Raw genomic sequence first — 24,358 nt, forward strand, 5'->3', positions numbered from 1 at the left:
CTTCTTAGAGCTATATTTGATATTAAATATTGAACATTTTTTTTTACCGTCAACTATGGAAAAAGCCAAACATAGCAGGCAACCCCCCCCCCAAGGTGAGAAAATAACACTTAAATTTGAATGAAATTGCTATACAGTATATGCATTTATTTCAATAACATTTCAAATGGCGGCAGCACGGTGGGAGCAGCTGATAAAGCGTTGACCTCACAGTTTTGAGATCCCGGGTTCAATCCCGGCCTCGCCTGTGTAGAGTTTGCATGTCGTCCCCGTGCCTGCGTGGGTTTCCTCCCATATTCCCCAAAAAACATGCAACATTAATTGTACACTCTAAATTGCCCCACGGTGTGATTGTGAGTGCGGCTGTTTGTCACAATATGCCCTGCGATTGGCTGGTGACCAGTTCAGTGTGTACCCCGCTTCCTGCCCGTTGACAGCTGACATAGGCTCCAGCACTCCTTACAAACCTTGCGAGGATAAGCGGCAAAGAAAATGGATGGATGAACGAAAAAAAAATTCACACTTCAACCATCACCTGTGTTCTCTGACCTTGTGACACACAAGATGGTGTAATTGGAAACCTATCCATTATAATCATCAAATCTTGACAAGTAGTTGCTTTTGGGCATTAAACGCAATTATCCGATGACAAGCCAATTCCATAAATAACGTTTATTACCTAGAAAATACACACCAATCTCAGTGTTGCAATAATTCATTGCAAACTTGTACTTCACAGTTCTTTCCGTACATTGCGATTATATTCCACCTGAAGAAAATTTTCACAGGAAATCCACATATCTCCAGTTAGATTAAAATCCTTTGAGAAAATAAGTGGATAATTTCAAGTGTGAGATTTGAGTGGGTTCTTTTTGAAGCAACAAAGCAAGAAAACTAAAAGTCACTGTTCAGTCTTCCACTTCCATGACTTAGTCACTTACAGCTACACCGCCCCCGAGTAACAATTGAAGGCACAAAATGATCAGATCTATAGGACTCAAAAGTACACAAATAATTTATTCTTCAGACTAAACCATGACGGACATATCAATACACAAGGGTGAGTGAGATTAATCAACATTAAAATAACCTGATGTAAATAATTGTTCTTTTTCGAGAGGATGGGGATCTGAAGACAAGGACAGGATATTTTCTCGTTTTTTTTTTTTTTTTTTTTTTTTCCGTCTCAAACATTCACACAATTTCCTTCCTGTGTGACACGGGCTCGACAGGATTAAGTGCATTCTGAAAGATGCGTGTAGAATGTACCTAAATTCACACAAACATCTCAAAACATTGAAACAGGCTGCACTGCCTCCGGGAAAACCAAGCAATACACCCCCAACGCCCCCCCCCCCATTCCCCCACCCAAAAAAAACCCAAACTCATGTACACTTAATTAAAATTAGGTTAAAATTCATCCGCATCTTTCGGTCCATGCTGGTTTAGCTTTTCTGTGAGGTGCTACCGTCCTTCCGTCAGCATGTTATTGCAGTAAAAGTCGCCGGATGCCCATTGAGTGCAATCACTTAAGCAGTGAGTCAAGTGTAGCCTTGTATCCGCTGGAAGGACGCCTGCTGCTGGATGAGGTCGGGAGGGGAGGACTTTTTAAGGCTCCTGAAGGGGCTCGTCTCTTCTTCGTCTGCCCTACCAAGCGGACCCTGGGTGAACGTTAAGACACCGTGTGTGTATGTGTGTGTGTGTGTGTGTGTGTGGGTATGTTTCACGCAGCTCTCGTCTGTCCTTCAGTACGTCTCTGAGTCCGAGTCGTTGAGCTCTTCGTCTTTGTAGAAGACGTCGCGATGGCTAATGTTGTTGAAGCTGCAGTAGGAGCTGTGCTGGCCGCGCAGCGCCGGCAGGCTGTCGAAAGTGACGCTCTTGGAGGGGCTGGTGGTGTAGTGGTTCATGGCACTGAAAGGGAGGGTGGGCGCCGGGGTGCAGGGGGACACAGGCATCATGGTGGCCAGGATGAGGGCAAGGCAGTCGGCCACGTCTTTGTTGGGCGCGCAAGCCAAGGCGGGTGTGTAACCTAAGGGATCACACACACACACACACACACACACACACACACACACACACACAACACACACACACACACACACACACACACACACACACACACCAGTGCTTATTGTAAAAATGTGTCCATTTCTCGAATGTTAAAAAAATACTTTTACCGTTCTCATCAACTGCAAGGACACTGGCTCCTTTTGAGAGCAGCTCTTGCACCACCACCGTCAGACCATTTCTCGCAGCTACGTGCAGAGGCCTTGAAATAGAAAAAAAAAAAAAAAAAAAAAAGGGAGGGGGGGGGATTTAGAATGTCAAGTGATAAAGGGAAGGAAAACATCTCATATCTCAATTTTTCATGGGAGGTTTGCCAAAGGAATTGGACAATGTCATTTGGAATTATTCATCATTAAATTAATTAGTTCAGAGTAATATTTGTGACAGGCATCCATCCATTTTCCTTGGCGCTTATCCTCACGAGGGTTGCGGGGAGTGCTGGAGCCTATCCCAGCTGTCAACGGGTAGGAGGCGGGGTACACCCTGAACTGGTCGGCAGCCAATCGCAGGGCACGTAGAGACAAAGAACCACATTCACAAGCACACCTCGGGGCAATTTATAGTGTCCAATTAATGGGGACGACACGCAAACTCCACACAGGCGGGTCCGGGATTTAACCCGGGACATGAGAACTGTGAGGCCAACACTTTACCATCTGACCCACCGTGCCACCTTATTTGTGACATATTATATACAAAAAAACATTTTCTCATGACATGGATGAAAACAGAACTTAGTATTTAAAAATACTGGGCTATTTTTTTCACCAATTTTCAAAAAGGTTTTATTTAATTTTAGTATGGTAGAGTAGCGCTTAACAGGTTTGACGTTTCGTGATCAAATTTCAGTTCAGGCCTTGGTATGTTCTTCCTTTTGTTTGTGCAGGTTTTCTTCAGGTACATCGGCTTCCTCCTATGTTCTAAAAATTCCACAACACGTGAGTTCAATTGAGTGGGAGGCTCTAATTTGTCTACAGATATGAATATGAGTGAATGACTGGTTATCGACACAGGGTGTGACCTGGGATTGACTGATGAGCAATCCATGTGGTAGTCATAAATCAAATGTCACGGAATTTTGCATCCTGAGTTGATTGGGAGGCCAATCAATATGCGACGCGTCCAGAATTAAAAATGTCAAGTTGAATTCGTTAGTTTCTGTTTTCAGACACAAAACTATTGCAAGTGATACGTACGTCTGTAAGGCGGCGTTAGTGGCATTGATGAGGTTTTTGTCTGCAATCTTTTCCAATATCAACAAGGCACTGGTTTCATGTCCCTGTGAGGGGGAAAAAAAAAAAAAAAAAAAAGAAGAAGCAAGGAGTTGTATTGGTGTTAAAACTGATCAAGTAGCCAAAAAAAAAAAAAAAAAATCACGAGTGAAATCAAACAGCGTCGTCGTTATTACTGAAAGACAGCCCTCTAGTGGTTAAAACAGTACTGACCTTACTGCACGCGAGATGAAGCGCAGTGTTCTTCACTGCATCCTGAATGGTGAGATCTGCTTTTGCGCTACTCACCAGCAGCTCTGAACAGTGAGGAGGGCACATGTAAGTTTAACTCAATAATATTTGTCTCTTTGGCGTATCGCTGCCGTGCGGCCTCCGTACCGACGGCGTTGGTTTGGCCATTCTCGGCAGCCATCATGAGCGGGGTCTTCCCTGTGGCGTCCGCGCTGTTGACCTGAGCGTTGTGGCTGAGTAACAGCTGTAGACACTCAACGTGGTCAGTGAAGGCTGCGGCGTGGAGCGGGGTCCTGCACGCAAAACGGGTGACACAAATCACAGTTGAAAGCTGGTAAAGTAACAACTTCACAGCAAAGGTTTCTTCAACATCCAAGTGTCTGACACGCGCCAGGTTTCACCTGTTTTTACTGTCTTTGGCGTTGACAATGGCAGGGCCCATGGTGTCGATTAGCATCTCTGCAGCACCTTCATTGTCACGGATCCTTAAGAGAGAAAAAATATATATATTTTAAGCCCACCTGGCCTTCCAATATGTCATTTATTGCAAAGATTTGGGAACTTACACAGCACAGTGCAGTGGAGTAAAGGGGCTGCCTTCTGCTTTTTGGAAAATCTCTTGTTCCAATAGAACCTCCACGCATGTGTCATGACCTTTAGGAATGAATCAGGGTTCACCGTCAAGCTGAGCCAACACTGTCCAAAACATTAAACATTAAGTGTCCACTTTACAAGTGGCGTTTACTTATATTGGACTTTAGCGACTTTTTTTGTTTGATGAGGTTGGACCTATAAAAAAAAAAAAAAAAAATCTAAGGATTCAAATTACAGGTTTTTAAACTTTTTGGGTGGCATCCCTGCTTGAAATTTTCTCCAACAGGGAGAGGGGTGAAATTTGTGTTTAAAAAAAGCGGCGGGCGTTAGCCACTGTTCCTTCCAAGCTGCACAAATACGCAATTGCGCACAGCTGACTGCGCAAACATTCTGCATTGGAAATTCTGTATTTTAAATACAGGATGCAAAATAATAACACTATAAAACAGTTTGGGGGCATCAGTCAGCTGTCAGCATCCATTGAAAAAAATATATTGTGCGGGTAATACTTCAGTTTTACACCAAGAAAAACCTGACACGGATATCATTGTGCATTTAAAAATTGATTAAATACATTTGAAGGCAGGCTTTCAATTTATAGGTCATAGTTTATAGGTGGCTTGGTTTGGTTACCAATGCATTTGTTTTGCGTGTAGTTAAAAAAACACATTTGGTGACGTTTTCATTGTAATTTGTACTTAATAAAAATGTTCCAGAGGGAATATAAATGCTGTAATCTGATTCTTTTAATTAATAAGATATGCAACTTCAATGGATGAAACTGACCCGATGTTGCTCACAGTGGTCAGAGTGAGCGCTCAGGGGCTTAGTGCATTCGCTCAGAGACACAAAAAATTAGAGGGAACATTGGTGCTCGCGCTGACAATTTAAAACCGGGGGTGGGGGAAGGACGTCGTGCCCCCCAGTTTGAAAACCACTGATTCAAATTCAATTTGCATTGCTACATCTTAAATATGAAGAGGAGTCCTTGATTTACAAGGTTGCCAATATGTTTTGAGGTCGGAAATGACGAGTAGTTGATGCAGCAAAGAAAATATTATGTCGGCACACAGATGTAATGTTTCCCATACAATTACTGACTGTAATGATGATTTTAACACGCCATTAGTGTATATTACTGATGGACTACAGTGCATTCCTTCAAATTCAGATGACTTAACAGTCGTAGGAACAAAACTGCACCGTAAACCGAGGACCCCTGTACTAGTAGTCAACATACGAACATGGCTATCCTCAGTTTCTTTTTATATCACACCATTGTAGCAGGACCAGTGGAGCGGTGTGTAGCCTTGGCTATCTGTCAACACTGGAGGTGTTTCCACAGACTGGGCCGCATGGAGCAGGCCTCCCAGTACGCCAATGTGTCCACACGCTGCTGCCAGGTGAATGGGTGTGCGGCCTTTACAGTCCTGCACCAGGAAGCTGGCACTATGCTGAAGCAAAGCTTCTACACATTCTTCGTGACCGGTCACTGCCTGATAGTAGGAAAAAAAAAAAAAAATCAAACAGATATGAGTGTTGTTAAAGATGCCAGGCTGGAATGGTGGATTTTTAAAAAAAGGTTTATTAGACAACTGGTTGTATTTACAAAGAAAAAAGGGAAAGTCACACTCACTCCTCTGTGTAGGGCAGTCCTGCCCCACTTGTCTTTGGCTTCTACCCCGGCTCCTTTATTGAGCAAAGAATATACACAGTCCGTGTGTCCACTGAGAACCGACAGCATCAGAGGGGTTCTGAAAATTTACAGAAAAAAAAAATGTTAAATTGTATATACTTATACTTCCTGGAGGACTATAAGAAATAAGACTGACTTACTGCCCGTTCCCATCTTGAATGTCAACTGCACTCTGAAGGTCAGCATTTCCAATGAGCAAACGTAAACATTCCGAATGACCATTAGTAGCTGCGGGGATTGAGAAACACTTCATTTGTCTTTTTGTGCGTGAGTTTATCAATTTCAAAACACCAAAGTAGACTTACTAAATGATTCACCCCCAGCCCCGTACCTGCAGCATGAATAGGAGTTCGCTTTAAGGTAAAGTCTTTGACCAAGATGGAGGCACCCTGGTTGATTAAAACATCCACACACTCCACATGGCCCTTAAACGCAGCCAAGTCGAGCGGGGTCCTCCCTTGGCTGTTTCTCACATTCAGGTCCAATAGAGACTGCACCAGAACCTCCATGGCTTGGTGGTGACCGTGGTATGCCTGAACACCGGAAACAACCATCCAAATAGTCGGGGAAACCCAAAATTAAAATGAATAATTATAATGAAAATAAATAAAAGGGATGTTTTGAGTGTTAAACATTTGACTCACAGCAAGGTGCAAAGGGCTTACGGGAGCTCGGACTTCAGAGTCATTGAGGATGTCTGTCCCTGAGTTTTCCATTAACTGGTATTACACACACACAGACAAAAAAATATATATATATATATATATATATTATTTGGATGACTTTGGAGCTAAATACCAAATCAATGCACTTCACATCTAAATAGAGCATTTCCTCAAATAATGGCCTAGGGTACTTATTTGTTCAACTGTACAAAATAAGTCATTTATTTAAAGTATTTGATGGAGGCTACATCTTGAGAGGAGAGCTCAATTTACTTTAATTTAATACTTGTGTATGGGTGCAGCTAGACGCCCATTTATTGGTTAACTGAGAATCGTCACTAACATTTTTGTCACGGGAATTGAATGTTTAACTGACACACATTTGCGGTTTGTGTGTACGGAATTTTGCACTTGGTTCCAATCAACAATAAAATGCATTTCGAGGAGGAAGTAAATTGTTCCCTGCTATAGTTTCCTTATAATCAATCACAAATCAGGGAGACAATGATCTGCCAAAAAAAAGTAACCAAAGTAGACAAGGACAAACACTTTTGCAAAGTTAAGACAAGTTTGCACTCACCGAGTGTCCGTAAACCTATCTGAATTTTTTTTTTTTTTAAATTCATCTTCAGATTTGTTCCCTCTCAAGCAAGTCTATCCCAGGCTTGGTATGTGTAAAAACCAGATCAAATCACAAAGAGGATAGATTTTTTTTTTTTTTTTTTAGTTTGAGGAAGGAGAAGCCACAGGTTGAGGATGTACGGCACTGTGTCTACAAAAGAACATTCACAAACTCTACTCACCTCATCTAGCGGGGTTTCACTTGCCATCTAAAACATTTTGGGAAATTAAACAAAAACCTTTATCAATACAAGCAAGTACAATGTACATGCGGACAATGCTGAGTTTTTACCAGCTCCAGACAGAGGCGATGTCCATATGCAGAGGCATAATGTACAGCATTGTAGCCCTGATTGTCTCGGATCCCTGGATTTGCATCATTTCGCAGTAAATATTCCAGGCACCTAGACCAAAAACAAAAAGTTTCTTTATAACTTAAAGTCAGTCCTTTATTTATGACTCAAAACCAAGAATATTGCAAGCAAACATCCGTCCATAAATTTTCTGAGCTGGTTATCCTCACGAGGGTCACGGGAGTGCTGGACCCTATCCCAGCTATCATCGGACAGGAGGCGGGATACACCCTGAACTGGTTGACAACCAAATGCAGGGCACATGGAGACAGATAACAGTCACCCCGAGCGGTAATTTAGTGTGTCCAATTAATGCACATTTTTGGGATGTTGGAGGAAACCGGAGTGCCCCACACAAGCACGGGGAGATCATGCAAACTCCGCACAGGCGGGGCCGGAGTTGAACCCCGGTCCTCAGAACTGTGAAGCCAACGCTTTACACCTGCCTCACTGTGCCGCCGCAAGCAAACATACCTTTCAATAATCATGAAAAAAATCTCGATAGATATCATTAGAGATAGACAAAGCTGCCACTTCTTTTACATTTACAGAACTCACAAACTTGTATACAAAGTGTAATCACATTACAAGTTGCTTCATTTTTATTACGTGTTAAATAAAAGTCGGGGCATTACTGACTTTCCATCGGTGTCAGAAGCGGCGGCGTAGTGAAGTGGAGTGCAGCCCCTCTCGTCAACGTCGTTGACACTGGCCCCGGAGCGCACCAGCGCAAACAGACACTGGTAGTTACAATTGGCAGCAGCGTAGTGCAGAGAAGTCCTGGAACGGCAAACGTTGCTTAGCTGACAGGTCAAACTAAACAGCGAAACTAACAATGCGACTAGCCATCAAACGGGAAAGCCATTAAAGGAGTTGTGTCTGAACGGTCCAAAACTTCATCACAAACCTGCCAAAGCTGTCTTTTCTGTTTAAGTCTGCCCCCGTGTTGAGAAGTAGATTGAGACATTCCAGGTTTCTGCAGATTTAACCCCAAACAAAATGACAAATAAATGATTGGCTTTTATTATTAGGAGTGATTACGGTAAATGACGAATATTAAAAAGAAAAAAAAAAAACTGTAATGACTCACCCTCCAGCAGCTGCGGCATGTAAACAAGTCCTTCCAAAGTCATCAGGCGTGTCTATAGCAAAACCTGATGAAAAAAGAATGATGAGCAACAATATGTAACTCCCTTGCAAGATAAACTTTCATACTCGTTACCTGAAGACAGAAGCTTCCGGCAGCAGTCAGAGAATCCACTAAGTGCAGCCAAATGCAGTGGGAACATACCGTGGACCCCTCGTCTGCAAAGACTCCCAGAGTTAGCGAGTTGATATTGCAGGCAACACATTCTTAATAATAACAATGAACGATTTCACTACTATGCAGTGTTCCCCAGTTATTCGCGGGGGCTACGATCCTGACACCCCTGCGAATAACAAAAATCCACGAAAGGCCACAGCTCCGGTCTGCCGCCTCAACAATGGAGGGGTGGAACACTGCTGGATCCTCCGGAACATGAGCAAAGTTCTTTCGCAGGTTGGAGTTGAAACTGGCCCTGTGACAGGGAATTTGGCCAGATGTTCCTAGCAGACCCTCACAATATGTTTGGGCCAGCCACGTCAGAGCCAACTCCAAACTGGGTGGTGGACAGTTGACTGCTCTGCCCCTCTTCTCGCCCGAGTGTCCAAGACACGCGGCCGCAAGTCCGGTGACACAACCACAAAGTCGATCATTGAAATTTGATGGAGGGTGTCCAGGTGCTGAGTGCCCAAGAACACTAACGTGTAAAACTTGAAACATTTGTGGACAGTCTTCACTCACTTTGTTGTGTCAGCTCTGTTGGCAATGAGCGTGTTGATGAGCAGCTCGTGTCCATATCGTGCAGCAATATGTAGTGGTGTGTTTCTGTTCTTATCCTCACAGTCAACCTCAGCCCCTGAGGGGGGAAAAAAAAAATAATAATCACAGATCACAACTTTGAGCCAAATTACGAGATGGAACACTTTCAGACATGCTCACCATTTTCAATGATTGCAAGAGACCTTGAGAATCTTCCATGGATTGCTGTCATGTGGAGGGGAGTCTTTCCATCCTTACTCTAAACAAAAGAGAGACATGCTGGTAAAAATATGCAGCTTTTTAAAAGGGCTTTTAGGGTGAGGCTGAAAGGTTAAATTCTTTCGTGGTTGTTTATTTATGCCAAAAGACTAGTTGACTCAATTCAATCGTTGCAGATGACCGTGACCTGGATGATGATATACACGGCCATTTTGGGGTTCGGGTTAATGTACTCCACAGTTAAAGTATTGTAATCAAAAAGTACAGTCACATAAATAGATGGCCAAGGGAGTGGGGTGAAAGAGGCTAAAGCAACTTTTTTGGGGATTCCCTGATAAAGGTTCACACACCTTGATGTTGACATCAGCTCCATTGCAGACGAGCAGCTCCAGGCACAGCTTGCCTTGCCGGGAAGCAGCAGTAAAGTGGAGGGGAGCGAAGCCCTTCTCGTTCACCTGGTTGACATTGGCCCCACACTCGATGAGCTCGTTCACCACCACATCTTGACCGTTGTAGCAGGCCACGTGGAGTGGCGTGTTGCCGTACGCGTTAGGCTCATTGATCTTAAAAGAAAAACAAACAAAAAAGAATGGATAGGGGTTGGATTCAGAAACGTCACTATGTTTAGCTCCAGGACAATTGTGATGCTATTGCATATCCAAGCAATAACTCTTTGACAGTCCAATCCTGAGCGGAACTCACATCAACCCCCAAGTCGAGGAAGTATTTCACAACACTGATCATCCCACTGGAGGCAGCTGCGTGCAGAGGTGTGTATGACTTTTTATCTTTGCAGGCCACGTCGGCACCGTGAGAAGCCAGCAACTTTACCACTTCAATGTGACCTGAAATGACCACCCATAAAATAGGATTACCACATCAAAACATCAAAGGATACTGTCACTAACAATATTGCTGTGATGAAAAAAAACAATGATAACTTACATTACTTAGCCAGTAAAGCTTCACAACAAACCATAATTTATACTGGGAAAATCAAAACATACAGGTTTCTGGTACTGAATGTTTAAAAAAAAAAAAAAGTTTTCATCAGATAGCAATGATATCTACTGTATATATGATGCCGATAAAGTTCTGCTTCCATGTTACACACGGCACTAATTATTTAACCGCGCAAGTGGAGTTATTTTTACCCATGTAGGCTGCCCAATGGATTGCACGCCGGTCCTTCTTGTCAAAGGCATTGATGTTGGCCCCTCTTGACAGCAAGAGCCGCACCATCTGACAACATAGGCAGGGACAACCGGGAGGGTTGGGGGGAAGGGGGTGTGAATGAGTCATGGGCGGCTCAACACTGTGACTGTACCATTGCTGCATTTCAACATTGGACATGAATACAAAAAAAAAAAAAAAAATACAGGGTGTTGAGTAAATTACCTCGGAAAAATATTTTCATAATAGGTTCAATAATGTTCTCCACTGAAGGAGAAGTTCATTTGCAAAACGGAACGTGATTGCAATGATGTTAAATTAGGGTCGCAACAATTGGAATAACCTGAATAATTAAATGACAAAACCGTTCTTGACACAAAATCTCTGCCTCTGAGTCTCGCAGGGATCATTTTTCCAAACGGACAAATCTTGCTACAGGCGCATGCGCCACTCAGTTGGAAGAATGGCGGCGACCCAGAAGAGGACTGTCCATTACCAACAAAGGCTCTCAAAGTTTGAAATCATTTCACACTAACAAAAGATAATGCGACATAAGATAAAGTGCAACATGTACCATGGCAGCCGATCTACCATCGCCGACATTTTTATGTCACTTTTTTGCAAGTTGTCCAATATAGGCACAGCCTCCAGTGAATTTTCGTTTTATCAAACAAACACGAAGAAAATTAACCTGTAACAAGCACAAACACACCAAGTCACTCAACAAGCAGGCTAGCCAACGGGCTAAAGCCTGGTACCAACCAGACAGCCAACTCTACACTCTCATTGATTGATTGATTGATTGATGCTCACGTCACTCACAAAGTCTTGCTCCTCGTGTTAAAGTCATACACATTCAAAGTCGGTTACTTCAGTAGAACGTAGGGCTCGGATTTGGAGTCTAAATCCCCATTCACTGCTCACACTGACAATAACGAATGACTAGCGAATCACAGTGGAATCATTACTTGGGTTAGGGCAAGGGTAACCCTAACCATTACCTTATTAGACAAGGCATTTACTTTCCTAAAACAATAAATCCTCATGGAAGTACACGCATCCGGCAAAAAGAGTTACTTGGATGCAACGTGCAGTATTTGTTTTAGCACACACTCCCAATGCTGACTGTACAATGTGGAAAAAAGGTATTAAAGTGCGTTTATGAACTATGGATTTCTTAATTTCAACGCGCATGGTGCTTGTGATTTTAGTCATGTGGTCAGTTGAAGACTCCAACAGAGGCACGCGTTTCCAATTATCATCCAACGGCGCATGAGATATATCAGTATTCATTAGCACCGTCAGAAGTAGTAATTTAATCATTAGCCTATTATTGCAGTTGATATGAGTTGCATTGTAGCTAAACAATGTAACAAAAATATTTCAACTCTAAGTATAATTCAGCGCAACAACTTATTACATTAAGATCAGCAGAGGAGAGGTAATACCTCCAGATGACCACTGAAGGCTGCATGGTGCAGCGCGGTCCGGCCGGCTCTGTCCGATACGTTCACATTGCTGAGCAGGGGGGCGAGCGCTTCGGCGCAGCGGACGGCTTTATTGGCGGCGGCGATGTGTAGCGGCGTCTGCCAGTTCTTGTCTCGGGCGTTTACATCGGCAGAGTGCTTCAGCAATACTTGCACAGCCTCCTGCCACAAACACATTTACTTGATAATTTGACACAATGTTTAATGTTCAAGGCGGTGCACAGCAGCACGTCTTTGAGTGTGAGAGAAAGACGCAAAGAGATAGCGAGGCGTTGTCGTACCTCGCTGCAGGAGGCAACAGCTCGATGCAGAGGAGTGAGCCACTTGCTATCTTTGGCATTTACTCTGGCACCTACAGCACAAGTCAGGGGGAATCTGGCAGTCAGTCTATTTATAGACATTTATGGAACAACTAATTTAAACGTACTGATAAACGCCCAAATTCATAGAGTGGAAAGAAACCTTACAACTGTACAGTTATACAGTTTGGACAATGAACAATTTTGATGAGAAATTTGCATTGAGTCACAGAAAAGGTTTGGAATTTGGAAATGTCATTTGTGATGTCATGTGAGATGCTACACAGTTTCCTGAGTCCCACAGGAGGCTTTGTTCCCTCTGCGGTGCCACCAGATGGCAAAGACGAAAAGTGATGACAAACAAAGAACCCGAGAAATGGAAAGTTATTGAAACATAGCAAGAATGAGTAAGGTTGCATGATATCTTGCTACTGAAAAACTACCACAATATTTTGCTGTCATAAAATGTACTATGCTAGATAAGTTATCTGTATTTTTAGGAGTGCCTGTATACTGTTTAACAAATAGGGAACAATTCTCCAAATAAGAGGCAAAACATGCTTGTTTCAAGCAGCGAGGTTGTGGCTGTTGTTGCCAAACACATTATTGAAAACTAATTACTGTGGAGTGGCAAATTTGACGGGTCAAATACTCGACCAGTCAGTTCAACACCTACTCACCCTCTGCACGAATCGTTTTATTTTGTTTAACAGCTGACCCACCATGCATTTTTTTTCCAATTTAATTGTATCCAATTGTTATTTAGCGTCTTCTAGTGGCTAATTTTCTTTAGAATGAAAAAAATAAAACAATTTGAAGTTCAATGTTTTACCAGTAATGATTGCGCTGCTTTTACCGTTTTTTTTTTTTTTTTGCCATAGTACAATTTCTGTCTTGCTTTCTGTGTAACTTATACATCTATAGCATCAATGTCCAAATTTTGGTATTTTAACATAACTACTAGTGACACAGGTAATACACAGTCTCAAAAGAAAGAATAACAATAAACTTAAGAATACTACAAGTTTGCTTAAAACAACCCCTGTATTCGAAACAAATGCTTTATGGCAACAATTTGACCCTATATTAGTGCCATATGGTTAGAAATTGTATTTAGGTCTAAATGCAAATATGAACTATATCTATAGTGCATAAAAGTGTGCACCTTCTATTAAAACTTGTATCCTTTTTTAAATGGGTGCAAGGACAACAGAATTGTTTATTATTAGATGGACTGTTTATTGAATTCGATTTATAATCTTGAATTTAAATCCGATAAACTAATTGGTGTGTGCTCATTCCTGCATCATTAACTGATTTTGTGATAAGTTACATATTTGTGCATGCAAAAAAGTCATTTGCAATCATTTATTGGAATATTTTATAGTGTGTTAATTATGCTGAGCACTGCATTCACAACTTGGGTCTAATGTTTTTTATTTTAGCCACGCATGTCCCCATTTTCTAAATTATCATCGACAGCAGTACTCTAATAACCTAATAACCGAGATCAAAATAAAAAGTTGTCTCGATGAGTTGAAATGAATTAAGCCTGGTGTATAAGTCAAGAGGCATTATTAGTTATTTGTATACAGGGTGTGACCGCATCACTCACGTGCTAGACAACTCACATATTCTACATTTCAATCTACCACATAACCCAAAGGGATACGCTGATATTTTGATATCACATTAAGCGGACCTGAAAGGATCAGAAGTTCTATAATTTCTGCATCTCCAAGGTAAGCAGCAGCATGGAGTGGCGTCCGCTTCTCATTGTCCTGTTAAAAAAAAAAAAAAAAATAGACAGGCTTTTGTAATACAAGGCTCCCAGATCCTGATGCACGGTGGAAACAAACAATGTGTTGTTCAAGGTCATGATTCAAAGCCCCACAAAGATCACTCACATAAATAGTTGGAATAAATATAGTGCGCCACTTGGAACACACGCAAGATTAAATAAACACCAAAGGTAAACCAGTGAGGGATGCAAGAAAATAAAAGGAGTGGTGCTATTTTTACAATAAAAAGAAATTAAAGGAGATAATAAAGTGTCACATTTGGGGGAAAAAAAAAGTTTGAGGTTACCTGGGCATTCACGTCCTCCTTTTTGAATATAAGCGAGCGTACTTCATCGGGGTCCACGTTGAAAATTGCTTTCAGCAAAGCAGGCTGTGGAAGGGAAGAAGTTTCAGTTCATTTCCATTTTTTTCGATCGTTTTCGTTGCAGTTGTTGCCATTAAGTGAAACAAATGACGGAGAATCTAACTCCACAAACCTCAGCAGCAAGAATGTTTGTGGCGTCCTCATGCTCGGGAATCACGATACAAACCCGACTCATCTGTTCAATGACATCAAATACCCCCCCCACCACCCCGTCACACACATATGCACACGCACACACAAAAGGTTGTAGGATAGTAGAAGACCCACAACGCGAGGAAATAATGTACCAGAGAAGACAAAGTTAGGTGGAGTACACAATCAGGATAGTTTATTACTCTCAGATACACATTCAAACCAAAATGACGACCCACAATGGATGGCAATCACAGAATCCATAGCGCTGAACGTTGTCAAAGACACGGTGCCCATTTCTATGTTGTAAAAGCAGTCATTGATCCACACACACTGATCCACTTCATTGGCAGCATTTGTTTTGAACTGTATACAACCAGTAGAGCCCAAAATCCCTGCTTTGGGCCAAGTTTGTACCCTCTACTGTATATACCACACATTCAGGATATTCTTCCAGATACATACAACAGTGCGGCATTCGCTGATTTGATGGGAAGAGAGGAAAATGATGCAAAATCAGTATGAATTGGCATTTGACGAGACGTTTCACCGAATCCTGTGCAAAAATTAAGTTTTTAAACAAAAATGAGGTCACGTTTCCCCAGCTTCCTAGCAACTAATTGACTAATGAGCAGTCTCCGGACTTTACAAACCAAGATATTGAGTTTATACGCATTAATGCGGCACACCAAAAACATGATCATCATTAACTCGTACAGAAGCCGTTTTGTATGTGGCTTCCCAACAATCCCCGGCAAATACCACACGAATATGAGTTGAGTACTTTGACGTTCAGCTGACATGAACAACATCTAAATGCAAAAAATGAGGAAGAGGATTTTAAAAACAACAGCAAACTATACAGAGGGAGCTCATTTTATACAAGTTATTCTACTTCTTTGAATCAATGAGACACACGACAAGTAGCTCAATATATCCGCATTCGATGCAAGCGTTTTAATAATCCCAGGCAAGTATTTTGCTCTTCAGTGTTCACAAAGACCTGCAGATGCTTAATGATCAATTGAAGCAAACAAGTGTGTATTTGTGTTTCTTACAGACTTTCATGTTGATACTTTCGGCGTGGGACCACCAATCTGCTTTTTTAGTTTTTGGGCTCCTGCGGGAGATTCTATATACTCATCCAGCAACACAACTGCACGGCTCTGTGCCTCATTCACGGCCTCGAACACAGTCACCATGGTGACAGGTCTTTCGGCAACCACACAGGCTAACAAAAGATCATTAGTGGTACTGATGACAAGAGCGTACACACGCGTGACCCGAGGATAGGTGCTTTAAATAACCACAGCGGATAAATGACACTTTGACACCTCATCCTTAGATGATTACCCAATGCACTATCACTGTATTTAAGTAATAAAATTCACAATAACTTGGACACAGTTGCATGATTAAAAATGGGGGTTTTGTCCAGACGTTAATTAGAGATTAGAAGACTCATGTACAAGACTGACATAAGGATGCTATAAACAAGATTGCACCCATTCAAGTAGTACAGACATCGGGCTTTACAAGATTAGCAAGTGCTTTCATCGGACTAACATTCAGTTTTCATTTTCTAACGCACGTATCCTTGTTATTTGTAGTTTACATGTTTACTTGGCGCATAGCCACAGACAGAGGCTGCCACGAAATGTCACAAGCGCCGAAATGTCACAGTCGCTAGCTCAGGTTATGTTGCCATGGTACGCGTCTCCAACAACGTTCGTGTCGTTTACTAATAAACACGCTTAAATTAAACGACACGAGACAACCTGTAGTTGTTGTAGACAGACAGCAAGCACGCTCACTGGTCAAGGGTTACCTCATGAGCTGTGAAAGGGGGGGGGCTGGCTAATTGTTGGTAGATGGAACAGTTTTCTGGTTGAGCGTGGATGTCATGCATAAGTGAAAGGCATCACCATTCCAACAAGCTTTGCTCGGGTTCGGGTCAACCGACTGCGGTGTCGCGAATGAGCGTAATGCAATTCATGTTTAAAATAAAAAAAATATATCAAAAGATTCAAACTAGCTAGAAACTCAATTACACAGCACTGGGTAAAAAAAAAAAAAAAGCTTAGCTAGCACTAGCGAGTCAAACATTATCTTGAACTTCTCTCAGCTTTTGGCACGGCACCCTCTCACCTGGTCTCGAATTTTGAGAACCACCATATTTCTGTGGGTTTCGGTGGTCTCATGCAGACTCGTAAAGGGGTCCCGGTCTCGTTGCCAAAACAGCGGTGTTTTACTGTATTCTTGTCGCTATCTCCGCCGCTCCGCTTGAGGCCTAGCGTGACGCTAGCTTAGCTCCCTCGTTAGCCGGCTAGCACGATCGCACGCGAGTCAACGACGAGCGGAAACTCCACAACATTACCGCCGCCATATTCCACCTCCGAAAAACAAGCGATCTGATTGGTCGAATCTTTTCCTCCCCGAGCTCAAGAAATGAAGTGATTGGGTGTTGTTCGGTGCCGCGGTTCCGCTGGTTCGTTGGGTTTGACAAGCACGCGCAACGTCGATTTGAAGGGAGATAAGTGGCGTAACTTTTGTGTTGTGCAACTTCCTCGGCAACTTTCCAATTCTTTCGAATGGACGACTTCTTTAAGGTGCTCCATATTGAATTTCGGTGAGAAATCACAAAACGTTGACAGCACACAATTTGGTCGACGGTGTCCCCCTGGAGGGCATACCATGAACTGCACACACGTCTTGCGAAGTCGGATGTGAGTACAGGAGTGGGTCAGCGCGGAGGTCTTGTTGTGGTTCCTCAGAATTCGGAAGGTTGGGTTTCGAATTTCGGTTACGCCCACATTTACAAATCTGTCGATGATACACTCAGTAACCCTTAAAGGAGAAATATGTGCCCGCTCACTCGCCCCCTCATGTTTTACCCAGTTTCTCGATGTCTTAACAGCGTGTCTGTGAAATGTATTTGTCATAATACCTCAAAAACCAAGAGTTACTGCACACGTTATTTCGTTTTATGAGATAATTTTTAATCACCCTTTTTTTTCCGAGCGACACAGAAAGAGCAGGCCTCGCTTATGCAAATGAGTAACTGGTGAGTCGGCCTCATATACAATATTCCTAACGAGACACGAGCGACTGACAGACTTCCATCCATCCATTTTTTTAGCCGCTTATCCTCACGAGAGTCTCAGGGAGTGCTGCACCCTATTATTTCTTTTTAGAGCATGCAAATGAGCGACTGGTCAGTCGGCCTCATATACAATATTGTTCATGAGACACGGGTGACTGACTTTCATCCATCCATTTTCTTAGGTGCTTATCCTCAAAAGGGTCGCAGGGAGTGCTGGAGCCTATGCCAGCTGTCAACTGGCAGGAGGCGGGGTTCCACCCAGAACTGGCTTCCACCCGATCGCAGGGCACATCGAGACAAACAGCCGCATTCACAATCACACCTAGGGGCAATTTAGAGTGTCCAATGAATGTTGCATGTTTTTGGGATGTGGGAGGAAACCCGAGTGCCCGGAGGAAACCACTTAGACACGGGGAAAACCTGCAAACAGGCGGGTCTGGGATTGAACTGGGGACCTCAGAACTGTGAGGCCAACACTTTCCAGCTGTTCCACCATGCCGCCACTGACCGACTTCTTCTTTTCCTTTCGGCTTGTCCCGTTAGGGGTCACCACAGTGTGTCATCTTTTTCCGTCTTAGCCTTTCTCCTGCATCTTCCTCACTAACCCCAACTGGCCTCATGTCTTCCCTCACCACATCCAGAAACCTTCTCTTTGGAACACTTATGTGAGTTTATTTGATTATGTATTTATTTCTTTGTATGTTTGTTTATTCATTCATTACATGTTAGTAGTTGTGCAACTTGATTTGTGGTGTGGTTATAACATAAATTAGCCCTGCTGGTTCGTAACAGTACGCCAGAAGTGCCAAATAGTTCTGGCGTAGACATTTTCAGAAAGAGGCAGATAACAAAGAATTTACTCACTTGTTTAATATCACACTTATGGATGTGCAGGCACTTCGAAGACCCAATTATTTCTGTGGAGGGATTTAAAAAAGTAGGTTTTCAATAATATGACCCCGCAAGTTCAGTTCCTCGAACCCAGGAGTAGAATGCTAAGATAAAGCTAAAAAGTATGTATGGCAGTCTTATAAAAAAAAAAAAAAAACAACAACAACGTAATATTGTCCATATGTGAACACTGTGGTATTTTTACTCTCCAAAAGTAAATGTACTGTACTATATCGGGGGTGCTGTCTGGTGTAAAGTGTGTTTATTTGCAGTAATGACTTATTAAGGAAGGGGGTTTAGTGAGCGAGTGGGGCTCCGCTGAAAGAATGTGCCTTATCCTCACCATGGGGCTGAACTTTCCATGCTGGTCTCATATTTCAAGGCGTTCAAGGGCAGGAAGGGCTACAGGGGAGCTCGCGGCAGCTCCGCTCGTGATTTTAACGGTAAGCAGGTAAGTCCTCCTGATCTACTGTTAAAAACCTCGTGAAGGCCAAAGTCAATTTCAGCGGGAATACTTTAACCCCGGCAGGTATGGAGCGGAAGAGGGTTTCCACAAATTAAATTTAAAAAGAGAAGCCCGGTCCTCCACTTATAAGCGAGCGGCAACCCAAGCCCCGAGGCCGCAGCCTTTCTGGTCTGTGGAAAATCAGTAAAATACGGTCGTGAGGAGAACTTACCAACTGTTATTTAAACTTAAAAAAAAAAGAAGAAAAAAAACAGGCAACATGGACTGATGGAAAAAAAAAGTTAATACTTTCATTAGCAATGAAAGGGTATGAAAATTTCACGTTATCAATACATTATTATAAAAATAATGCTCAAAGAAATGTAAACCCCCAAAAAGTTCAGTACCAAAGGTATTGCAACAAAATATATTTCAAATACAAAAACTGTAAAATTACCAATCATGTGCCCTTTTTACACTTTAGGAACTGTAAACTGCTGTAAGCAAATGAAATATCCACGAACGCAAAATCCCAGGAACATCAGGTGCTTACACAGATGTACTTTCCTCTGGCCCGAATTGGTCGATGTTGTTGTAGATGTTCTGTTCTCGCTCAGTCACTGGGTAAAAATTCCAAGTACCAAAAAATGTGTCACAACCAACCACACGGCATTGCCTTTCTTAATCTATTAGTCACAAGAATGGAATCAGGGAGTGCGTTTTCGGCACGGCAGTGTTTTTCTCCAGTGCTCGGGGGGGGGGGGAGGAAATTGAGTAACTCCTCAAAGTCAACTTTGAAAATAGATTGATGCCTCGAAAAAGAAAAAAAAGTTCCCTCTGGAACCATGTTTGAAAACCCAGAACCACTGTTTCAGATGGACATTTATCACGGACGGACTCAGTGTTGGGCCACTAATTAATTTCACCAAAACCGACAGAGTACTCTTCTGTAAGTACTTTTCAAGATACTGTTAGATGTGAAATGTACAAATATATGTGTGAGCTGAATCGTAGCGAATTACTTTGCTATTTAGGGCTTGGTCCCAATACCGTTCAAATTTCCATCCATTTCTGCAAGAGTTCACATTTTTCTTTCTTACGCCTAGGAACTCACTGATCATTGGTGAGCTATTTTTTTTTTTTAGAACAAGTCAGCAGACTATCAATGTTTTAAGATTAGATGTGTTATGTGTTAAGTGTTGTATTAATGTGTTAAGATTAGCTGAAGTAAAACAGAATATATGTGCGTGAATGTGAGGGGCGGAGGAGGAAGAGGGAGAAGAGATGGCGAGGGTGAACGACTTCAAATACTTTGGGTCAACAATCCAGAGCAATAGAGAGAGTGGTAAGGAAGTGAAGAAACGGGTCCAAGCGAGGTGGAACAGTTGGCGGAAGGTGGCTGGTGTTCTATGTGACAGAAAAGTCTCCGCTAGGATGAAGGGAAGAGTTTATAAAACAGTGGTGAGGCCGGCCATGATGTACGGATTAGAGACGGTGGCGCTGAAGAGACAACAGGAAGCGGAACCCGAGGTGGCAGAAATGAAGGTGCGACACGAGATCGGCTGAGATGGAAAAATATGACATGCTGTGGCGACCCTTAACGGGACAAGCCGAAAGGAAAAGAAGAAGCGGGCTATGAATGTTGTCGTAGCATCAGGTTGGCAGACGTTCTGTAATGATGGAGAAGAACTCACTGAAAATAAGCGCCCACCCCCCTGGCGGATTTTGTCCCAGTGGTGGCATCCTGTACAAGGTGGATGCAGAGAGGAAGAGATGTCACCGTCGTGTAGGGGAGCAGAAGCAATAATAATGTGTGTGTGTTTTTTTTTAAAGGTTTCAAGCAGGGTGCATACCTCCCGAGGGCAGAAAGAATGAACTTTTGTCCAAAAAAAAAAAAATGTTGACATTTGAGGAGCGGTTCTGTGGGAAAAGTGTAAAGCGAGAACTTTGTGGCACTCCTACGGGGATGACATTCGTCCACTGAGCCCAGCAAGCAACTAAGAAGAGGCCGGCAAGAATGCTTTGAAGTGACAAATAAAAATGGGAGTTTGTGACAGCTGTGGATTCATGACAATGACAAATATGTGTATAATCTGAGCTAATCACTCAGGGCCTCGCTCCTCGAACCAAAACTCCCACCGGTGGGAAAAAGTGGAGTGCTCCAATGGCGGCCTGGTACTATCACCTGCTCAAGACAATTAAGTGGCGTTGTAAACACACACACACACACACAGAAAAAAAATGTCTTCTGAATTTTGACCGACATTTTCATCTGATGTTATGCCAATATTTGGATCACTGTACTTTAGGGAATGCTGAATTCCTGCTGTAGTAACAGACGTCATGTAATGAACTGTCCACTAGGTCAGTTTCTCAGCTCTTGGGCTTTCAAGTCAAAGGACCCGCTATGTGGACAAAATGTAAGGATGGCAACACTTTTTTTTTTTTTTTTTTTTTTATTGGAGAGCCGCTAAGTCTGATTCTGATTCAAGGTGCCCTCGAGCAAGGCACCGTCCCCTCACTCTTTGCGCACCTCTTTCACTCTGAACCTCTGATTGCATGCTGAAGGGCAACACCAAGTATACGTTAGAGGGGGAAACAAATATGTAGACCCGTGTGAGGATAAGCGGCTCACATAATGGACACGTGAAATTTTAAAATTAAGTGACTCATAGGTGACATTTCTTCCATCTTAAGCTATCGTAGCTGCCAAAGGGAAAATATTCAATGCAGGTTTGGTAATGGTGCCGACGTGACCAAAATCTGCCCAAGTACAGTAAATATTTGTATGCAAAACACATCTAGGCCATATATACAAATAAATAAACGATGATAATAGTAAAAATACGAAACAGGGAATAACTTGGAGGTAACTGAGTGAGTATTCTGTAAAATATTAGGTCAGGGAGGAAGTATAACCGCCTCACACTATTTCCACATGTCTAATTTCTAAACAAATACAGTGCAGCTCAGTTTCTGGCTTGCAGACAACAAGTGTGTCTGTGTCTCTGTCTTCTTCTTTTCCTTTCGGCTTGTCCCATCGTTCAACAAAATAAATAAACTACAGAGTAGTACAATTGCAACAAAAACCTAACCCTTAATATTCCAAATCCTGACCAAAACCAAGGTGCATATACTGAACTGCGATTTTTTTTTTAACGCAAGGTTTATTCAACAGGGATGCAGTCCCGCAAGTGACCAGTAGGTAGCACTGTCTGTCCGTCTCGATGAGCGGACGCTACAGGTGCCGGTTCCATAAAAGCTCGTTTCGTTTACAAAGGTCGCACCGACATCAACAAGCAAACATGTCTCCTAATCGCGCATCGGCCAAGGAGCATAACATTTAAAAATAGTAAGTACTTGTGAGCCAGCTGGTGTCATCATGCGCATGAATATGATTTCGCTCAATGTGCGGGATGTATCCGATGTCACAGGTGTTTTGTATGTTTTTTTTTCAATGTTTTTATTTTTTTTATTTCTTTAAATGCAACGTGCACCTGCCCCGGGGTTCTTTTGGCGAACACAAGTCGTTTTCGCTCTGGCTGTCGTCATTTCTTTCTTTCTTTTCTCCCCCCCTATTGAAATAATCCCTATTTATAGTACCGTCGTCACACTGGCGCAGACGCAGCGTTCCTCCTACACGTCTTCTAAATTTAACAAGAACCGGTCAGGTCCTGCTCTCAAGGTAGCCAGATGAATATTTCCTCCTGTTGAACTTGGAACACGGGGGAGCGCGTGACATGACTAAATTCGACCTGACGAAGTTTCAGTGCACTTCACGCGCGCTAAAATAAATGAGAATTAAAAAAAAAAAAAAAAAAAAAGATATCAAAAAATGGCAGAATGAGTTGGGGTCAAAATGTGCAAGCCGCAAAGATTTGCATAAAGCTGAATAATATCTTCTTTCCTGCCGAGTCCAAGTAGCGAGCCGGGCAAGGAAGTTGCGATTATTACAGTTTGTCCTCACCATCGCTGTTTCTTCTTACATTTCCGAGAAAATCTATAAATAGACACTTGCTTACGGAGATGTGACCTCATTCGACGTACACGCAGTGAAAGAGCCGATTCTGTCTCATCACCCCCAGGCCAGAAAACTACTCGACAAGACTCCCCCCCTTCGCCAGTATACGACAGTAACCGGTTAATTGCTAAATCTTGCTGCATTTTGTTGGAATGCGTGTCATTTGGGGGGGGGGGCGACATCAGAAGGGAGGAGGTCAGCAATGGATATAGGAACGTTCCCACTGCAACATTATTGTACATTACATCCATATTAAACTCACGTTAATTGTTTTTTTGGGGGGAAAAAAATGTTGCTAGAGGGGTTGACAAAGTTTGTCACTTGGCTGCAGTGTCCTGTTCACGGTCAAATTCAGGTTCAGTCAGAAGAAAAAAAAATGCCAGCAAAATAAACACATATTATTCAATATAATTTGATTAAACCCTCTACTCTACTTTTTTTTTTTTTTTTTTGCACAAGACAATCCACATCGTGCAGACATTGAATTATCCTTGGGGTTTTCCTGTTTTTCAAAATGTCATGAACTGTACAGGTGTAGCAAAGTATTGTGACCTCCAAGAAGAAAAAAAATTATGGTCTTGGTTGCATGTCTGGAGGATTACATGAAAACATCTTCTTTTCCTTTCGGCTTGTCCCATTATGGGTCGGCACAGCATGCCATCTTTTTCTATCTAAACCTATTTCACGCATCTTCCACTGTCCTCATGTCTTCCCTCACCACATCCATCAACCTTTTCTTTGGTCTTCCTCTCGCTCTTTGGCCTGGCAGCGCCATCCTCAACACCCTTCTATCAATATCCTCACTCTTTTGCCTCGAAACCATCAAAGTCTGCTCTCTCGAACCTTGTCTCCAAAACATCTCATTTTGGCTGTCCCTCTAACGAGCTCATTTATAATCCAATCCAGCCTGTTCACTCCAAGCGAGAACCTCAGGATTACATAAAAACTAATGTGCAGTTTTGATGAAATTGTTCTGAGCCTTCACCCAACCGTCCATCCGGGTCGCGGGGAGAGACGTTCGAGTATGGCCGCCCGGACTTCCCTCCCCTGCGGCCGTCTCCTCCCCGGTTCCTCTTTTGGGACGTCGAGGTGTTCCCGGGCCAGCTGTCAGGCGTACTGT

At 42.7% G+C, this 24,358-nt stretch overlaps 1 protein-coding gene and 1 long non-coding RNA gene across 3 annotated transcripts; one reads left to right on the top strand and one right to left on the bottom strand.

Moving 5' to 3' along the window:
• Window positions 1–997: 997 nt before the first annotated feature.
• Window positions 998–17,149, bottom strand: ankrd28b (ankyrin repeat domain 28b). The gene is made up of 28 exons (XM_061820246.1): window positions 16,927–17,149; window positions 14,569–14,652; window positions 14,183–14,261; window positions 12,463–12,533; window positions 12,143–12,343; window positions 10,676–10,763; window positions 10,224–10,366; window positions 9,872–10,084; window positions 9,483–9,561; window positions 9,285–9,399; window positions 8,682–8,764; window positions 8,550–8,613; window positions 8,367–8,435; window positions 8,099–8,239; window positions 7,399–7,510; window positions 7,289–7,315; window positions 6,465–6,539; window positions 6,152–6,353; window positions 5,961–6,048; window positions 5,761–5,878; window positions 5,401–5,620; window positions 4,097–4,184; window positions 3,932–4,015; window positions 3,678–3,823; window positions 3,513–3,595; window positions 3,264–3,346; window positions 2,178–2,269; window positions 998–2,029 (listed from the first exon to the last, which is right to left on the bottom strand). The coding sequence occupies exons 1-28, from the start codon at window positions 16,951–16,953 to the stop codon at window positions 1,746–1,748; spliced, it is 3,159 nt and encodes a 1,052-aa protein (XP_061676230.1). The 5' UTR covers window positions 16,954–17,149; the 3' UTR covers window positions 998–1,745.
• Window positions 17,150–17,338: 189 nt separating this feature from the next.
• Window positions 17,339–20,990, top strand: LOC133500950 (uncharacterized). Of its 2 annotated transcripts, none has more exons than XR_009795054.1 (3): window positions 17,339–17,842; window positions 17,918–17,992; window positions 18,064–20,990. It is a non-coding gene; the product is annotated as an uncharacterized LOC133500950 (long non-coding RNA). The 2 variants fall into 2 exon arrangements; XR_009795055.1 differs by having other exon boundaries at window positions 18,081–20,990.
• The last annotated feature ends 3,368 nt before the right edge of the window (window positions 20,991–24,358 follow it).

The sequence above is a fragment of the Syngnathoides biaculeatus genome, chromosome 5, assembly GCF_019802595.1.
Source record: "Syngnathoides biaculeatus isolate LvHL_M chromosome 5, ASM1980259v1, whole genome shotgun sequence".
Lineage (NCBI taxonomy): Eukaryota > Metazoa > Chordata > Actinopteri > Syngnathiformes > Syngnathidae > Syngnathoides > Syngnathoides biaculeatus.